Source organism: Centroberyx affinis, unplaced genomic scaffold (assembly GCF_046629955.1).
Source record: "Centroberyx affinis isolate AG114_WGS23_722 - 3 ecotype Tasmania unplaced genomic scaffold, CSIRO-AGI_Caff_v1 ptg001131l_1, whole genome shotgun sequence".
Classification (NCBI taxonomy): Eukaryota; Metazoa; Chordata; class Actinopteri; order Beryciformes; family Berycidae; genus Centroberyx; species Centroberyx affinis.
Genome location: NW_027279670.1, coordinates 911,168 through 926,780, shown reverse-complemented (window position 1 = coordinate 926,780; position 15,613 = coordinate 911,168). Strand labels below are relative to the sequence as shown.

At 45.2% G+C, this 15,613-nt stretch overlaps 1 protein-coding gene across 1 annotated transcript; it reads left to right on the top strand.

Annotated features, from left to right (window-relative positions):
- On the top strand, nt 1–5,168 carry myoz1b (myozenin 1b). Its single transcript, XM_071524019.1, has 5 exons — nt 1–88; nt 2,454–2,620; nt 2,709–2,778; nt 3,268–3,454; nt 4,934–5,168. The coding sequence occupies exons 1-5, from the start codon at nt 4–6 to the stop codon at nt 5,166–5,168; spliced, it is 744 nt and encodes a 247-aa protein (XP_071380120.1). The 5' UTR covers nt 1–3.
- The last annotated feature ends 10,445 nt before the right edge of the window (nt 5,169–15,613 follow it).

Below are 15,613 nucleotides of genomic sequence, written 5' to 3'. Positions count from 1 at the left end.
GTCATGCCTCAGACAACTCCCGTCCCTCCTAACAAGAGGAAGAAGGCCAACAAGATCATCACTGACCTGTCCAACATCACCCAGGATGGTAGGACACACACACACACACACACACACACACACACTAACACACAAACAGCATATAGATCACACACTCGCACGCGACATGTACACACGTGTAACATTTTGCCGGTCCTATTCATCCTCATCCCTCGAAGACCTTTCTATCTCTCCCATGTGATTTGATCATCCAATCCTGTAAATGTCATATCCAATTATAAGTCTCACTCTCTGGTTTCTGCTATCTGCACAATCTGTGTGTGTGTGTGTGTGTGTGTGTAAAGGGCACTGTGTGGGTGTAAATCGCTGCTTGTGTTCTTGTTATACTGCAATTAAATAAGCACACACACACACACACACACACACACTTGTTCCAGGAAGTAACACAATATCTGACATGCATGTGGCACCTCCTGGAGGGAGGTGGGTAATTATCAGGTGGGAGACCAATCACAAACCTGTCACCAGTAATGGCACCACAAAATACCAGACTGTAGATCTGCTCCCGCCATATTTGAGACAGAACATATGCAAGCAGCAGCTGAACTGGAATCAGTGCAATTTAATAGTAACACATAGATGACACATAAATGTATCAAATAGTTAGTTTTGACGTCTTTTTCCTTGGATTTTCTGTTGATGCAGTTTGAGTTTCTGTTTGTAACTACCCAGTTCTTCTATGTATTCCAAACAAACCACTATTGCTGCTACCAGAAAAAATAAAACACATCATTTCATGTGCAACAGAGGATTTTTCCCAGGAAAGACCTACCAGACACCAGGTGTTAGAAAATGTCGCAAACCATCACTTTAAAAGAGCAGACATTTCCACAGTCGAACCCCCGCAGCATCTGTGTATCTGTCTACACGGTTAGATCTTCTGTTCACCAATCTGTTGATCTCTGCCTGTTTCCCTGTCTGGGACGCTGTCTGCCAGTCCCTCTATTCATCTCTCTGTCAGTCTGTCTGTCAACCAGTTTGTTTTCAATCAATCAGTCGGGGACTTATCCTGGTTATCCATTATTTTGCTCCTGTTTATCCCCCATTCATCCATCCATCCTCCCTGCCTGTCTGTCTGTCAGTCTATCTGTGTCGTCCCCCCCCCCCCCCCCCACTCCCCCACCCCCCCGCTTCCCCCTCCTGCCTCCGTCAGTCTGTCCAATTTCCTCCCAGTCAGCAGCCGGCTCCAGTTTCACATTCTTCTGAATTAACACTCTAATCAATATCCCCACGGGAGACTTCGCTCTGCACAGCAGCCCCAATTATTCTCTCTCTCTCTCTCTGTCTCTCTTGCTCTCTCTCACATGCATACACACGCACACATACATGCACATACACACCTCTCCCTCTTGCTCTCTCTTATGCATGCACACATCGACACACATGTACATGCACACACATACCACTCTCTTGCGCTGCTTCTCTCTCATGGACATTTACACACACACACACACACACACACACACACACACACACCTCTCTCTCTCCATTTCTCTCTCTCTCCCCGTCACACACCCACACACCCACACACACACCCACCCACAGGCCTGATTTACGAGGCACTGCTAACAGCTCTCCACAGCATTGCAATGCCAACTCCCGGCTTTATGGATGTGCGCGCGTGTGTGTGTGCGTGTGTGTGTGTAGTTTATGGCTAGGCTCCAGGTGTTATGAGTGATATCGGAGTGTGTGTGGTGGATGAGAAGAGTGTTTTATGAGGAGCTCTGTGGAGCAGTAAAATCCATCAGATCTCTCCATCACAGAGAGAGAGGGAGAGAGAGAGAGAGAGAGAGGATGACGGAGGGGGGGTTTGTATCAACCGTACCAGAGGTGGCCAAGGATTTCCCTCTATAAATGTCCGGTTGACGGTTGAGGTCCTGGTGTGACATTCCCAAACACCCTTTTCTGCCATATTGCTTTGGCCTAGTAACCCCTAAAACCTCCCCAGGTTTTTTTTTATATTTATTTATTTCTACATAAGTGCTCATCCTAGTTTATAGCACAATGGATAGTTACATGAAAGAAAGAGGATAAAAAGGCCTCCTTTTCGGTCTTAAACGTCCCTTTTTCCAATAGTCCGCAATATTAGACATGTAGTGGAGGGTAAACCCACCTGAAAGTTTACACACCTTTTTATTTGGGAGACAGAGTTTACCTCCCGTTTTAGGCTGACATAAATCTTAATGAGGTAAATCCATACTATACATCATAGCAAGTAGTATCAAACTGATGTAAGTTATATGAGGATAGGGTCTTTTATCTCTTTTATCTTTTTTCTTAGTATGGATAAACCAGGACTATTTTTCCCTCATACCTCCACTGTTCACTGTTCTCTCCCTTCATTTTCCCTCTCTTCCTCCTCCTCCAATCCTTTCTCCTCTGCCTCTTCCCAGACGATGAGTCGGACCCCGAGGCCTCCGAGTTCGACCTGGGCACCAAGATCAAGACGCCCAAGGACGTGATGCTGGAGGAGCTTTCCCTGCTCAAGAACAAGGGCTCCAAGATGTTCAGGATGAGGCAGCAGAGGGTCGAGAAGTTCATCGTCTCCAACGAGAACATGGTGAGAGCAAGGACCAGACGGGGTGTGTGTGTGTGTGTGTGTGTGTGTGTGTGTGTGCTGAGCAGATTCTTTCTCTTTTGTCTTCCAGCAGAACCTCCAGAATCTGCTGATGTCCCCTCCGATTCCTCCCCCCAAGCCTGAGATGCCAAAGGAAGAAGGTAGGGACACACAACTTTCTTTCTGTCTTTCTTTCTTTCTGAAAAATGCGCAAATTTGTAAATTAGTTAAAACAATTTTTTTGTCAATGGATTAAATCTGAGTACGGATTCCTGTTTCAGTCTAATGAATTTCATGTCATGAAAATGTCTAATTTCTACCAATTTTTTACATAGACAATCTCATAAACAATAAATGACAAAAGATATTCAAAAAAGCTTCTGTAAATTACTACTTTTATAATGAAACACCATGTAACCATGGAGTACATCATTTTCAGAAAATGACCTCTAAGTTGCAAAAAGAAGCTAATTTTGTGCATGCATCTGATAAAATATATGAGTTATCTATTCATAGTTGTTTTTGATTATTGTATTGTACAATTTATGAACTGAGATATGAAATATACCACCATTGGGCACATCGATGCTCCTTTCAACCTCCCTTTAACATTTTGCATGTCAACCCTCTGGTCTCCCCTCCTCTCCCAGTGGTGGAGGAGAAGGTGGATGAGGAGGAGGAGAAGGAGAAGAGGAGGCTGGAGTATGTGCGCACCTACGTATCACCATGGGAACGGGCCATGAAGGGCGACCAGGAGCTGACAGCCACCATGAGGGCCAGCATGCCGGGACCCATCCAGGCCCACCAAGACCTGCCCCTGTACAAGAGCTTCAACAGGTACACACACACACACACACACACACACACAAACATGTAAATGTACCCATACATGCAGACGTTTACGCACTTAAACACTTATAAGCACACATGCAAACACACTTACTCATGCACAATCAGGCACACACACATGCAAAACACTCACAAACACACATAAATGCAACAACACACACATATATTGCCTTTACTATTCTAATTCTTCAGAGGAGTGTCACTCGCAGCAAAAAATACCCATCTCATTAAGTCATGTAATCTTGTATTAAATCTTAAAATCCAATTATTCAGACACAAATCGGCCAATGGGCAGATTCATGAATCAAGGGACATTATCTTGATACCAGTGGAGTGATCTACCTCATGTCAAAATGTTGTCACTTTATTCTGGAAAACTCTTGAAAGTAGTCAAACTGTGTTGGAAACAAGTGAAATTATCTCACATTTCTGTCAGATTGTTGCACTTGCTTGAGGACTCAGGTGTTTATTACTCTTTAGTGAGACATAAACCAGCACATGCAACACTATGAGTACCTGACACTTAGAGAATACTGTGTAGAAGAGATTGGTATAATAACAGTGGCATTGCAATAGTGGTATTATTACAGCAGTATTATAACAGTGGCATTTTAACAGCAGGACAAACCTCAGCCACATTACCTCGTTTTACCCACTCCCATAGAACACACATCACTATGACAACCAGCATTGTTTCATCAGCAATAAAAGGCTGCTTCCTTCCTGGCTGCGTTTCCATGGCTTTACTCAGCAGTGCAGTGGAGAGTAGACGTACCTATACAGACTACAGACATTTAGAAATGTACACACCTATGCTTAACAACATTTCCCCCCAAATCTAATTATCTTAATCTTATTTGTACTCTGGGTATCTGTAGCTATGTTGTAATATTGTTAATGGTTCTTGTGGACCCCAGTCAGAACAGCTGCATCCTTGGTAATCACTAATGGATCGCAATAAGCAATAAACAATAAACAATCTATGCTTAACATGGGAAATTAATTTAAGTATTTGAACAAACAAGGCAGTGCCAAGCCTGATCTTGTGGTAATTTGTGGAAAATCATATTAAATGCAGTGCACTGTAGTTTCACAAGCCTTGTACCAAAATTTGAAAGGTAAAAGCCGTTGCACTGACAATGCAAAGCACATGAGAGGGGGTACAGCAGATTTTGCAGCGTTAATAAGTGTTGATTTTTCAGTGACAATTCTTTGGACTTGACAAGTGTTGATTGGAGTGTTGTTTAGAGCTGATATGGCTCTGGGGCGGCTGCTCACAACGGTTTAAAAGTGTTGAACTCTAATGGGTGTGGACTTATAGAAGCGCTGCCACCATGGTGTTGATTAACACTGACAATTTTGCTGTGTGGTTGGCATGTTGCTACGATGCCCCGTCCCCTGTCCCCTTGACCCTCCTCCTTTGACATCATCACCTCTCCTGTTCCCTCCCCCCTCCCCTCCTCCCAGGACGGCGCTGCCCTACGGCGGCTACGACAAGGCGTGCAAGCTGCTGACCTTCGAGCTGCCGGAGATCAACGTGGCCCCCGAGGAGCCGGAGCCGCTGCCCTCCCTGCAGGCCGACATCCGCTCGCGGCCCTCCTTCAACCGCACGCCCATCGGCTGGGTCTGCAGCGAGGACAACTCACACATCCACATGGACCTGGACAACATCCCCTTCGACGGAGAGACGGACGACCTGTGAACACGCATGCACATATGCAGAAACACACACACACACACACACAAGCGTACCCACATGCAGACATATGTAAATGCACACATGAAAGTACACGCATTGGAACTCATAAACACACACACACACACACACAAACACAAGACAACATGTGTAAGCACTGTTACAGCTTCTCAAGCCCCCATGAACACACTGTTGAAATGTATTTAATTGCATGGAACTGAGTATGACTTTATGGAAAAGGACAAAATCTCTCCCCTGGTCTCCTGTGTGCTTTCTTGCCCTTTCATCCCCAACTATGAATGAGTCTTATTATTACGATTTTGCATTCTGTCAGCCAATATGAGACCTGTGTGAAGAGAAATAGAAAAGCACTCTGCACTCTTAAAGCAACGCATTTTAAAACTATGTATTTATGCAATAAAGTTCCTCTTTACAGAATGTCTGTTGGCTTCTCATGTAGAATTGTATGGACTAGTCTAGGAACTTTATATCTTTATGACTTTATGATACAAAAAGGGAATACATTGTTTTTAAAATTATATTTAACCTTTATTTAACCAGGTAGTCTCATGGCCAAGAAACCAACATCAATGACAGACATAAAAGTTGGAGACAAAAATAAAACATGTCATTTGGGAAATACATGTGTATTTGTACCAAGGCCAACCATGTGTTCAACAGCCTATTCAGTTTGATGGTAAAAGTAGGCTAATGATTATTATTACTTTCTACTATGAATGATAATTAATATTTTCGACAGTGGTCCATGACTGCCCTCCATAGGATAGCAAAACATAAATAAGTACTATACTATACTATACTACACTATACTATACTATACTATACTATAGGCTACTATACTATACTATACTATCCTATATTGTACTAATAATTATTAACCATAATATTGGGTCATATCTGAATATATTTGGGGGGATACATCCCCCCTAATGTGTATTATAGTTACAGCCCTGTATGTTGTTTTTCTTTTAAGTTTGACTTGTTGATGGAAAATAATATTTTTGAAATATTAATCAGTTTGCCCAAAGGGTAGTTTTCATTTTGTGCACCATCACTGCCAACCCAACAACGACCCCATGATCTTCCTGACCTATCTGGATATTTAGGTTGACCTGTGTGTATGACAGGAGGCTGAATGAGGGGATGGCAGATCTCCAGTGACAGTAATTTGTCCTGTACATGAACAAAGTGCAGTGTGTGAGTGAGAGGTAGGCCTAGAGACAGAGAGAGAGAGAGCGAGAGAGAGGGAGAGCGAGAGAGAGAGAGAGAGAGAGAGAGAGAGAGAGAGAGAGAGAGAGAGAGAGAGAGAGAGAGAGAGAGGTGTGTGCTCTCTCCACGGGACCTTGCTGAAACAGGTAAGGCCGGTGAGCTGCGGGATGACATCATTACCGTCCCCGTCCTCTTCCACCTCGTGCCCAGAAGGCGGCGGCATCGGGCTGAACAAATTCCCCATAAAACACTACGTCACACGCTCACACGGGGAGCTGGAAAATGGCCTGGTATCGCGAGAGCGGCGTGCCGCGACCGCAGCGCTGGATGGCGCTGGTGGAGGCTGGATGCGCCCACGGCTCGCCCTCTCTCCTGTTAAATCACACGGCAGGACACGCGATCGGACGGGGACTGGCGGCGACAGCACCCAGGGTGAGTAGGCTAACCCGCGCTACGCACTGAGCTCCATTATACGGCACGCGCATGGGAATATAGACCGGACAGAATACACCATCCGGAGGTGTGTGTGTGTGTGTGTGTGTGTGTGTGTGTGTGTGTGGCCAGATGTGTCCTCTCCAGATGTGTTCTTCTCGTGACAATTACGGAGGTTGGGTGTCATCATCATCATCATCATCATCATCATCACCATCATCCCCATCATCATCATCATTATCATCATCATCAGCAGCACGGTGCGGCTGCTGCTCGCTGGTTGCTCTCTCGCTCTTTCTTACTCTCTCTCTCTCTCTCTGTTTCGTTTCTGTATCTTGTCAATTATATTCTTTTCTCAGGGTGGCTCCAATAAATCGCCTCTACGCAGCCTCTCTCTCTCTCTCTCTCTCTCTCTCTCTCGCCGCACGGTAGTTGCCGCTCTTACGCACGGCAGCATCCTTCCCCGTAAGTTCATCCCGTTCCCATCGCGGGCCATTTCCATCAGAGTCCCGGCTTGTTTTTAACTAGTGGAGATGTGTGGAGGAGGAATCGGCCCAGTCAGGTAGAGTCACCACGAGAGTAATTGGGAACTGCGCGCATGGTTCGTACTGCGCGTGTTGGGTTTTCGCGGTGCGGTCAGTGCTTCGGTGGACTGTGGACTTGTTGATGGATAGCCGAGAGACCGCAGCCTTTTACCGTGGCGGATTCACGCTCCGCTTTCATCGCTCCCGGGGGCCATTATTGATTTAACGTTGCGGTTTCGATCCGTGTGATAGATGACTTTGGTCCCTACCGGGGCCGCATCACCACCGGCTCAGAGAGCAGCGCGCCGTCACACCAGCGGTGACACATGCTTCTGCTGCCTCTCTCTGTCTCTCTCTCTGTCTCTCTCTCTGTCTCTCTCTCTCTCTCTCTCTCTCTCTCACACACACACACACACACACACACACACACACACACACACACACACACACACACACACTCACTCACTCACTCACTCATTGGCCATCCACTTGTTCCATTTTCCTAGTCAACACCATTAAGAAGACACACACACACACACACACACACACACACACACACACACACACACACACACACACACACACACACACACACACACACACACACACACAAAGCTATAGCAGAACACCTCCACCCTCTAAACTGAACTGAAATGTCTCCATGACATTTTGGAGTTGTCATCATTTTTAGTTTTTGGAGTTGAAGGCCTGTGGAAGCCAACAAGTTTGAGCTATTGGCCCAATAGGCTGCTGTTTTCATGTTTGTTATTGTTTTTGGTAGTTTTTATGTCATGTTTAATGTATGTGAATTGGAGTGTTTGAGTGTGTGTGTATGTGCGTGGGCACATGTGAGTGCCTGCTTACTGTAATAGCGTTGTCTAGGAAAATGGAATGAGGGACTGGCCAGTACCCACACAGCCTGTTGGACTAGAAACCATACCAACTCAAGGCCAATTTCCTCACTTTATGTAGCATGTCATACAGTCAAATTCCCTCTCCACACATTGCCTCTGCTCAGTGTTTTATTGTCATTGTTGTCTAGGCCATAGATCCCAACATCCCCCTTATATACAGGGAGCAGAGATGTAGAACCCACCGAAACTCTATTATACATACTTTTTTTTTATTTGCGAAATAGTTCGTCCAACTTTTTAGTAATAGCATAAATTAATGCTTTTCTGAAAATATAATGTGTTGGCATTGGTAGTTGTTTTCTTTATGATAACCACTGACTGGAGGTCATAGTTTACCCACCTTGTTATTTACCACTACACTGCCTGGGAGTCTCCCTTATTTTTTAAGTTACATTTTGACAGGATCTACTTGTTGTTCAGCAGAATCTCAATGGGCTTCAATATGACAAGTTGCTCCAAATGGAGAATCTCCTACAGTACACGATGGGTGTCTGAACACACTGGCTGCTCGCCCGCTTTTAGTCAATGCTCAGACTATTTGGTTGTTTAGTTTTCAGTTGACTAACACCAATTTAGTGGGTTAGTTAGTTTGAATGATTTCTGAGTAATTTGCTGAAAATACACCCTTCTAACCAGAACAGTATCCACAAAGCATCCAAATCATCCAACATGTGGATATGTTGATGTTTCAGAAGGAACAGATCTACAGGTCACATTGCATGATTGCATGTGTTTGCAGAGAGACAATGATGTGGGTGAAGCAATTTTGAAGATTTGTCTATTAAAAGGACTTTTTAATTTGTTAAAATCCTATGAGTTTTAGTGGACTAAGGATTTCTTTGTTAGTGGCTTCAGTTGAGGTGGTGTGTCCTGTGTGACCGGTCCTGGTCCTGGTCTCCATATGCTTAGGAATGGATGTATTGGTACTATTTCAACCCACTGCCTTCAGTTAAGGTCTGTCCCAGTGTTGGAGGCTGGAGCCCCCATGTATGGGACTAAGAGGTTGAGGTAAGGAAGAGCAGATTAAAGCAGGACAAGGAAGGAGGGGAGGAGGAGAGGAAAGAAACGCTTGAATGCCTCCTTTGACCTTTACCATCCAGTCAGGCTCTTCACTCTTTTTCCCTCATCCATCCTCTTCTATGTTGTTCCTTCTTCCGTCTAATCTCCCACTCTTATTTCTCTCCTCTCCTCCTCTCTCTCTGATCCTCTCTTCCTCATCCTCCTCTTTCCTATCTTTTCTTTCAACACCCCAAAAACCTCTTTTCCTCTCCTTGTCTCTCTCTCTCTCTGTTTCTCTCTCTCCTTCTCCAGGCTCTAAGCTGTAAAAAGCTCATGTGATTCCCAGCATGCATCTTAAATAAGGATGGTTACGCAATAGCCTAAATATTAAGCAAAATATTCACACCCTTTTATATCTTCTACTAATAGGATTGGGTGTGCACATGTGCCATGGTGATAATGGGTTGCATCTAGGCTATAGCATGTGCCTGTGTGTGTGTGTGTGTGTGTGTGTGTGCGCGCACGTGTGTGTGTGTGTTGTGTGTGTGTGTGTTCTCACATGTGCTTTAATGTTACACAGTCTGAGCGGGGAAATGACCTTGACGGTTGCAAAAAAAATAACTTGCTCACACATGCAATTGCACGTGTGCTTATGTGTGCACACACACACACTCACACACATACACACATATACACACAACTTTAGAATCAAAGTGGGAAAGAGGGGGAGAGAGAAAAGCACAGAGGGGAGGATGAACTCTGGGGCTCTCCCTATTGTCAACTAGGGCTATTTGAAGTTACACATAACCCAGTTACAGGGAAACCACTGTGTGTGTGTGTGTGTGTGTGAGTGTGTGTGTGCGTGCATAGTGTTTATGTGTATGGGGATTTTGTGTGTGTTTGTGTGCGTGTGTGTGTGTGTGTGTGTGTGCGTGTGTGTGTGCGCGTGTGTGTGTGTGTGTGTGTGTGTGTGTGTGTGCGCGTGCGTACGTGCGCACACGTGTGTGAAGTTTTTCGGAAATGGAAAGGAAAGGGACAGAGATGGATGGGGAAGAAATGAAGAGAGTGAATGGGAATGGAAAATAGAGGTCAGAGGAAGAAAGTGAGAGACAGAGAGCAGGAATGAACTGAATGGGAGGGAGAGAAGAAGAAAGTACAGCCGAGGAGAGACAGAGAGAGAGAGGGAGCATGATCAAGTTTTCTCCCCTTTATGGGGATATGAAAAATATATTTCTTGCCCTTATGTTTGGTTGAGAGAGAGAGGGAGGGAGAGAGAGGGAGGCAGAGACAGACAGACAGAGAGAGAGAAAGACACAGACAGATAGAAAGAGAGGCAGGCTATTGTCCTTAGGGACAGTATCAGCTCATTGTTCAGCTTGCTTGACACTGGTGTCACTGTCACCAACCCATACTAACCCACAGCAGAGAGAAAGAGGGAGGGGGAGAGAGAGAGACAGACAGACAGACAGAGAGAGAGAGATAGACAGACAGAGAGAGAGAGACAGAGAGAGAGACAGAGAGAGAGAGATAGACAGACAGAGAGAGAGACAGAGACATAGAGACAGACAGAGAGCAAGAGAGAGAGGCAGACAGACAGAGAGAGAGAGATAGACAGAGAGAGAGAGAGAGAGAGAGAGAGAGAAAGTAAATTCAAATTCCAAAACTGTTGCTAGCTATGTTTCATTCGTTCCATTCAATTCTCAAGCCAATTTTGAACCAAAAAAACAATAAAATGCAGTTTAAGTTTAAGTTTTAGTGCGTTCCCATCAGCTGCACTGAAGGGAATAAATAGGAACATAAAGTGTAGAACAGAGCAGCATCAGTAAACACATCTACAAGACTTTCAACAACTGATTAGTATTGGGCAAGTTGTTGTTCTTCTGTTCTCTTCTACTTCAGATAATGACGTATTTCACAATTTCTGAAAATGAAAACAAAGAAATGAGTGTTCATGGTGGACAGATATTTAACATAATTGATTCGTCCAATACATTTCCATCGCTATTTATCACACATTTTCTTTATTAACAAAAAAAAAAGGTGATTAAAAACTGTTTTGCAATATAGAGGAAATCTTAGCAAAATGTACTATTTCCATTCAGCCTTACATCAGAATTTGCATAAAAATACTTTGGAAGGAAACCCAGCTATTGTAACAATACAGACCACAATGAAACAGCCTCATGCTAAAACCATGCAGCAATCCCAAGCAGGAATAAAATGACCTCAAATCTAAAAATTAATCACCAACACACCTCTTCATGCTCTGTACAAAGCAAAGAGAGAAAGAAAGAAAGAAAGAAAGAAAGAAAGAAAGAAAGAAAGAAAGTAAGAAAGAAAGAAAGAAAGAAAGAAAGAAAGAAAGAAAACGAGAGATACACAGAGAGAGAGAGAGGGAGGGAGAGAAAGAAAGTAAACAATAAAATAAGCAATGGGACTAAGGGATTAAGAGAGAAAAATGGAAAGCGCGCTTTATCCGTGTGTCATATGTCGTGCCATTCCTCTTAAATGTTGATGTGATGGAGAGACAGAGCGACAGAAGGAGGGAAGGAGGGATGCGGAAGGATATTTTCCGGAATGTTTACATTAATCAGAGAGATGTGTATCAGAGAGGAGCCGCCACATCCCGCCGGGGATCAAACAGGCGGCATGCCATGTTTCAAAATCTGTCTCCGGACAAAATGAAGCAAACCTCTGAAGTTCCCCTCGTCATCTGATGAGCTCAGAGAAATGGAGAGATAGAAGGGAGAGTTAGAGTAAGAAAGAGAAGGGAAGATGGAGAGCAGGAGAGGAAAAGTGAGGTAGCTAGGTAGTGAAGAGAGAAAAAGAAGGTAGAGTGAAAAACAGAAAGAGGGAGGGAGGGGGAGAAAAACAAAGATAGGGAAAGATTGGGGAGAGATAAAAGTAACATCATTGGGTGAGAGAGAGAGAAAAAGATAAAAAAAAACAGGCCTAGAGATGACATGAGTGAGAAAAAGATGCAGAAAAAGTTTGGGATGGAATGGTTTGTGTTTTTGGGAAGAAGCATGAGTAAAAGTTTACACAGGCCGCTAGTAGTAGTAGTGGTGTAGTATTAGCAGTAGCAGTAGTAGTAGCAGCAGTAGTTGTGCTAGTAATAGTAATAGTAGTAGTAGCACTAGCAGTAGTAGCAGCAGTAGTAATAGCGGTAGCAGTACTAGTAGTAGTAGTAGTAGTTGTAGTAGCTGCAGTAGTAGCAGTAGTAGTAATAGTAGTAGCAGTAGTAGTAGCAGCAGTAGTAGTAGTAGCCTAGTAGTAGTAGTAGTAGTAGTAGTAGTAGCAGCAGTAGTAGTAGTAGTAGTAGCAGCAGTAGTAGTAGTAGTAGTAGTAGCAGCAGTAGTAGTAGTAGTAGCAGTAGTAGTAGCAGTAGTAGTAGCAGCAGTAGCAGTAGCAGTACCTATCAGCATCAACAGACAGCTGTCTGTCCTCAAACCTCTAGCTCGGCCCTGACTTGGTCCTATTGATCCACCAGTGATCCTCTGCTGTCACACCGCCTCACACATTGAAAAAACCCATCTCTTCACCTCTGCTGAAGTTTGTCTTACTATACTTATGAGGACTTTCCCTTGACTACATTGATTCTCTAACCACCAACCCCTAAAACTTACCTCTCACTGCTACATGCCTAACCACAGTCCTTACCCTAACCTAATCCTAATGCTAAACATAACCCTAGACCACGTCATAACCCTAAACTAGCCCCATTGAAGTTCTCACTCTGAAGGTCTAAAACTCAAGCTGGTTCTCAAAAGATGGTTCTCAAGAACACACACATACACACACACACACACATATAATGCCTGTGAATGCATGTACTGTAAAACCAGTGCCCTCGCCTCTGCCTTCTTTCCCGGCTGAGCTGACACTTAAATGTAAAGAGCTGTAGGCTTTTAGAAAATGGCTTCCATGTGTGATAGTTGTTACAGCGAGCCGTCTGGGCTGCGGCCATAGGTCCTGGTTGCCTTAGGCCTGCCAGCACAGGGTCAGGGAGTTTGATTGACTAGCGCCTTGACTCACTCTGGCTTCCAGGAACTCTCTACCATCAATACACATCATCATCACTAGCCAGCCCAGCGTGTCTGTGTGTGTGTGTGTGTCTGTGTGTGTTTTCTCAACCAGTGCAGAAGAGTGTGTCTCTCAGTTAAATCACATGGTTCGGCTTTTCCCCCGCGTGCCTGCTGCTTGGCCTATTTCCATGGTAACTAGCCGAAGATGTGGGCACACACACACACATACACATACACACACACACAAGCACACACAAGCACACACATACGCTCCACATAAACAACGCTTGTGTGACTGTTTGCCAGTGTGATCTCGGTTGTGTGTGGCTGTAGGGTGCAGTCAGAGAGAGGATGTGTGATCACACACTCCATAGAGGCTCAGTGGGAGACACACACACACACACACACACACACAAACACACACACACACACACACACACACTGTATGCTGAGACAGAAGCTCAGCATGCTGTTCTGTGGAGGAAAAATGGTACACAGGGGCATGCCAGCCAAATCCCTTTATAAATCCTCTGGCAATTTGGATTTGTTTGTTTACGTGTGAATGTACCGTATGTGTAAGTCTGTGTGTGCATGTGTATTGGTGTATATGTGGATAGATAGGTAGAAAGGATAGACAGATAGATACAGTAGGTAGAGTCACAGGGTCACAAGGTCACGAGGAGCCTGTTGATTGGAAGAGGGGGGCAGGGGTTTACGTAATTGAGGCTAAATCGAGTGCAAAGAAACCCCTTTCTCTCTCTCTCTCTCTCTCTCTCTCTCTCTCTCTCTCTGTCTCTCTCCATCTCTCTCGGTGTGTCTCTTGCTTTTTGCTTCCTGAGATTAAACATCTTAATGTGCATTATAATATTAATAAGCTGCATATATTTTACATAACAGGCAACAATCCGCTAAGAGTTTTATTACAGAACAGGAATACGTGCCTCAGAAGTATGGGAAATTGTCAGTATGGAGTAGAACTGTGTGACAAGTGGATGAACTGACATTGCCATGTTACCGTCTAACAGTTGCATAATGTTTCCTTCCCTTTTCGCTCTAATGCGTTTCACTTGCCCGCCTTGTCACGACGTCCCCTCCCGCCCCCCCCCCCAATCCCCATCCCGTGTGGCCATCGCCATAGCAACGGCCCACGCTGCCTGTTCACCGCAGCATCCCTGTGCCCTCTGGCCCGTTGCCAAGGGGGTGCTGTGGCAACGCAACTCGGCAACCAGGCGATGGAGCTTTGCCAAAAGTGGGGAAGCTATAGGGGGGGAGGGGGGGGGGGCACTGCGGATCCACTAGCTACTGCCCTGTGGTGTTATGCAACTTGTTTATAAAAACAATAACACACACATACACACACCCACACATACATACTGTAGGGTGGCGAACACACACACACACACACACACACACACACACACACACATACTCACACACACACACACACACACAGTCTGTCTATCTTTTCTCCCTCATTCCCTATCTCTGTCACACACACACTCATGCGGACATGCATTCGGAAGCTGTGCACAGCGACACTTGAATCCAGCATAAGCTCCAGATAATGCCCTTAAGTACCGATTATGAAATGACATAACAGATTTCTCCAAGCGGTGCCTGTATCATATCACTGATGTAATGTTACCCCGACTGACACTGTTGTATTCATGTGACGTTTTACATGATGCAAAGGCAACCTAAATGAAATATTTAATGCCGGTACTGCAACTGCTTTAATCCTTTAAGGCAACGCAAGGAATATTTAATACCGCTATTGTGACTGCTGCTTTTAATCTGCTAAAAGTAGATCTGGCTAGATGTTTTGTGTGAGGAGTCCTGACGGCTTGGTCTTTGTGTCGTGCAGGCAGATGAGAGAGGAGAAGAGAGGATCGAAGGAGTCTCCACATGGGAACGCCGGCGCTGCCTAATCGACGCCCATCTGACAGAATCTGCCAAAGGACGCTTTGGACACACACTCGTGTCCTCACACACACCCCGCTAAATCCAAGGAACTAAGAAAAAAACAGAAAACCCAACCATTGGCTCAACCAAGTGGACAGATTCTAAAGTGCAACAAGGGCTGGAGAGGGGGAGGGTTGTATGGGTGCCCACTTCCCATCCAAGACACACCACATCCCCTCGTTCGACCGCCGCCGCCCCCCTCTCTCTCCTCCTCCTCCTCCCTCCCGTTCCTCCTGCCCCTCCTCCTCTGTGCCTCTCTCATTCTCCCTCTCTCTCTCTCATGGGAGTGACATAGAGGCCGTCGCTCCGTCTTCTGCCCCGCCCCTTCCCCGGCCCGCCGCGGAAACGGGGGCGTCCAGGTAGTG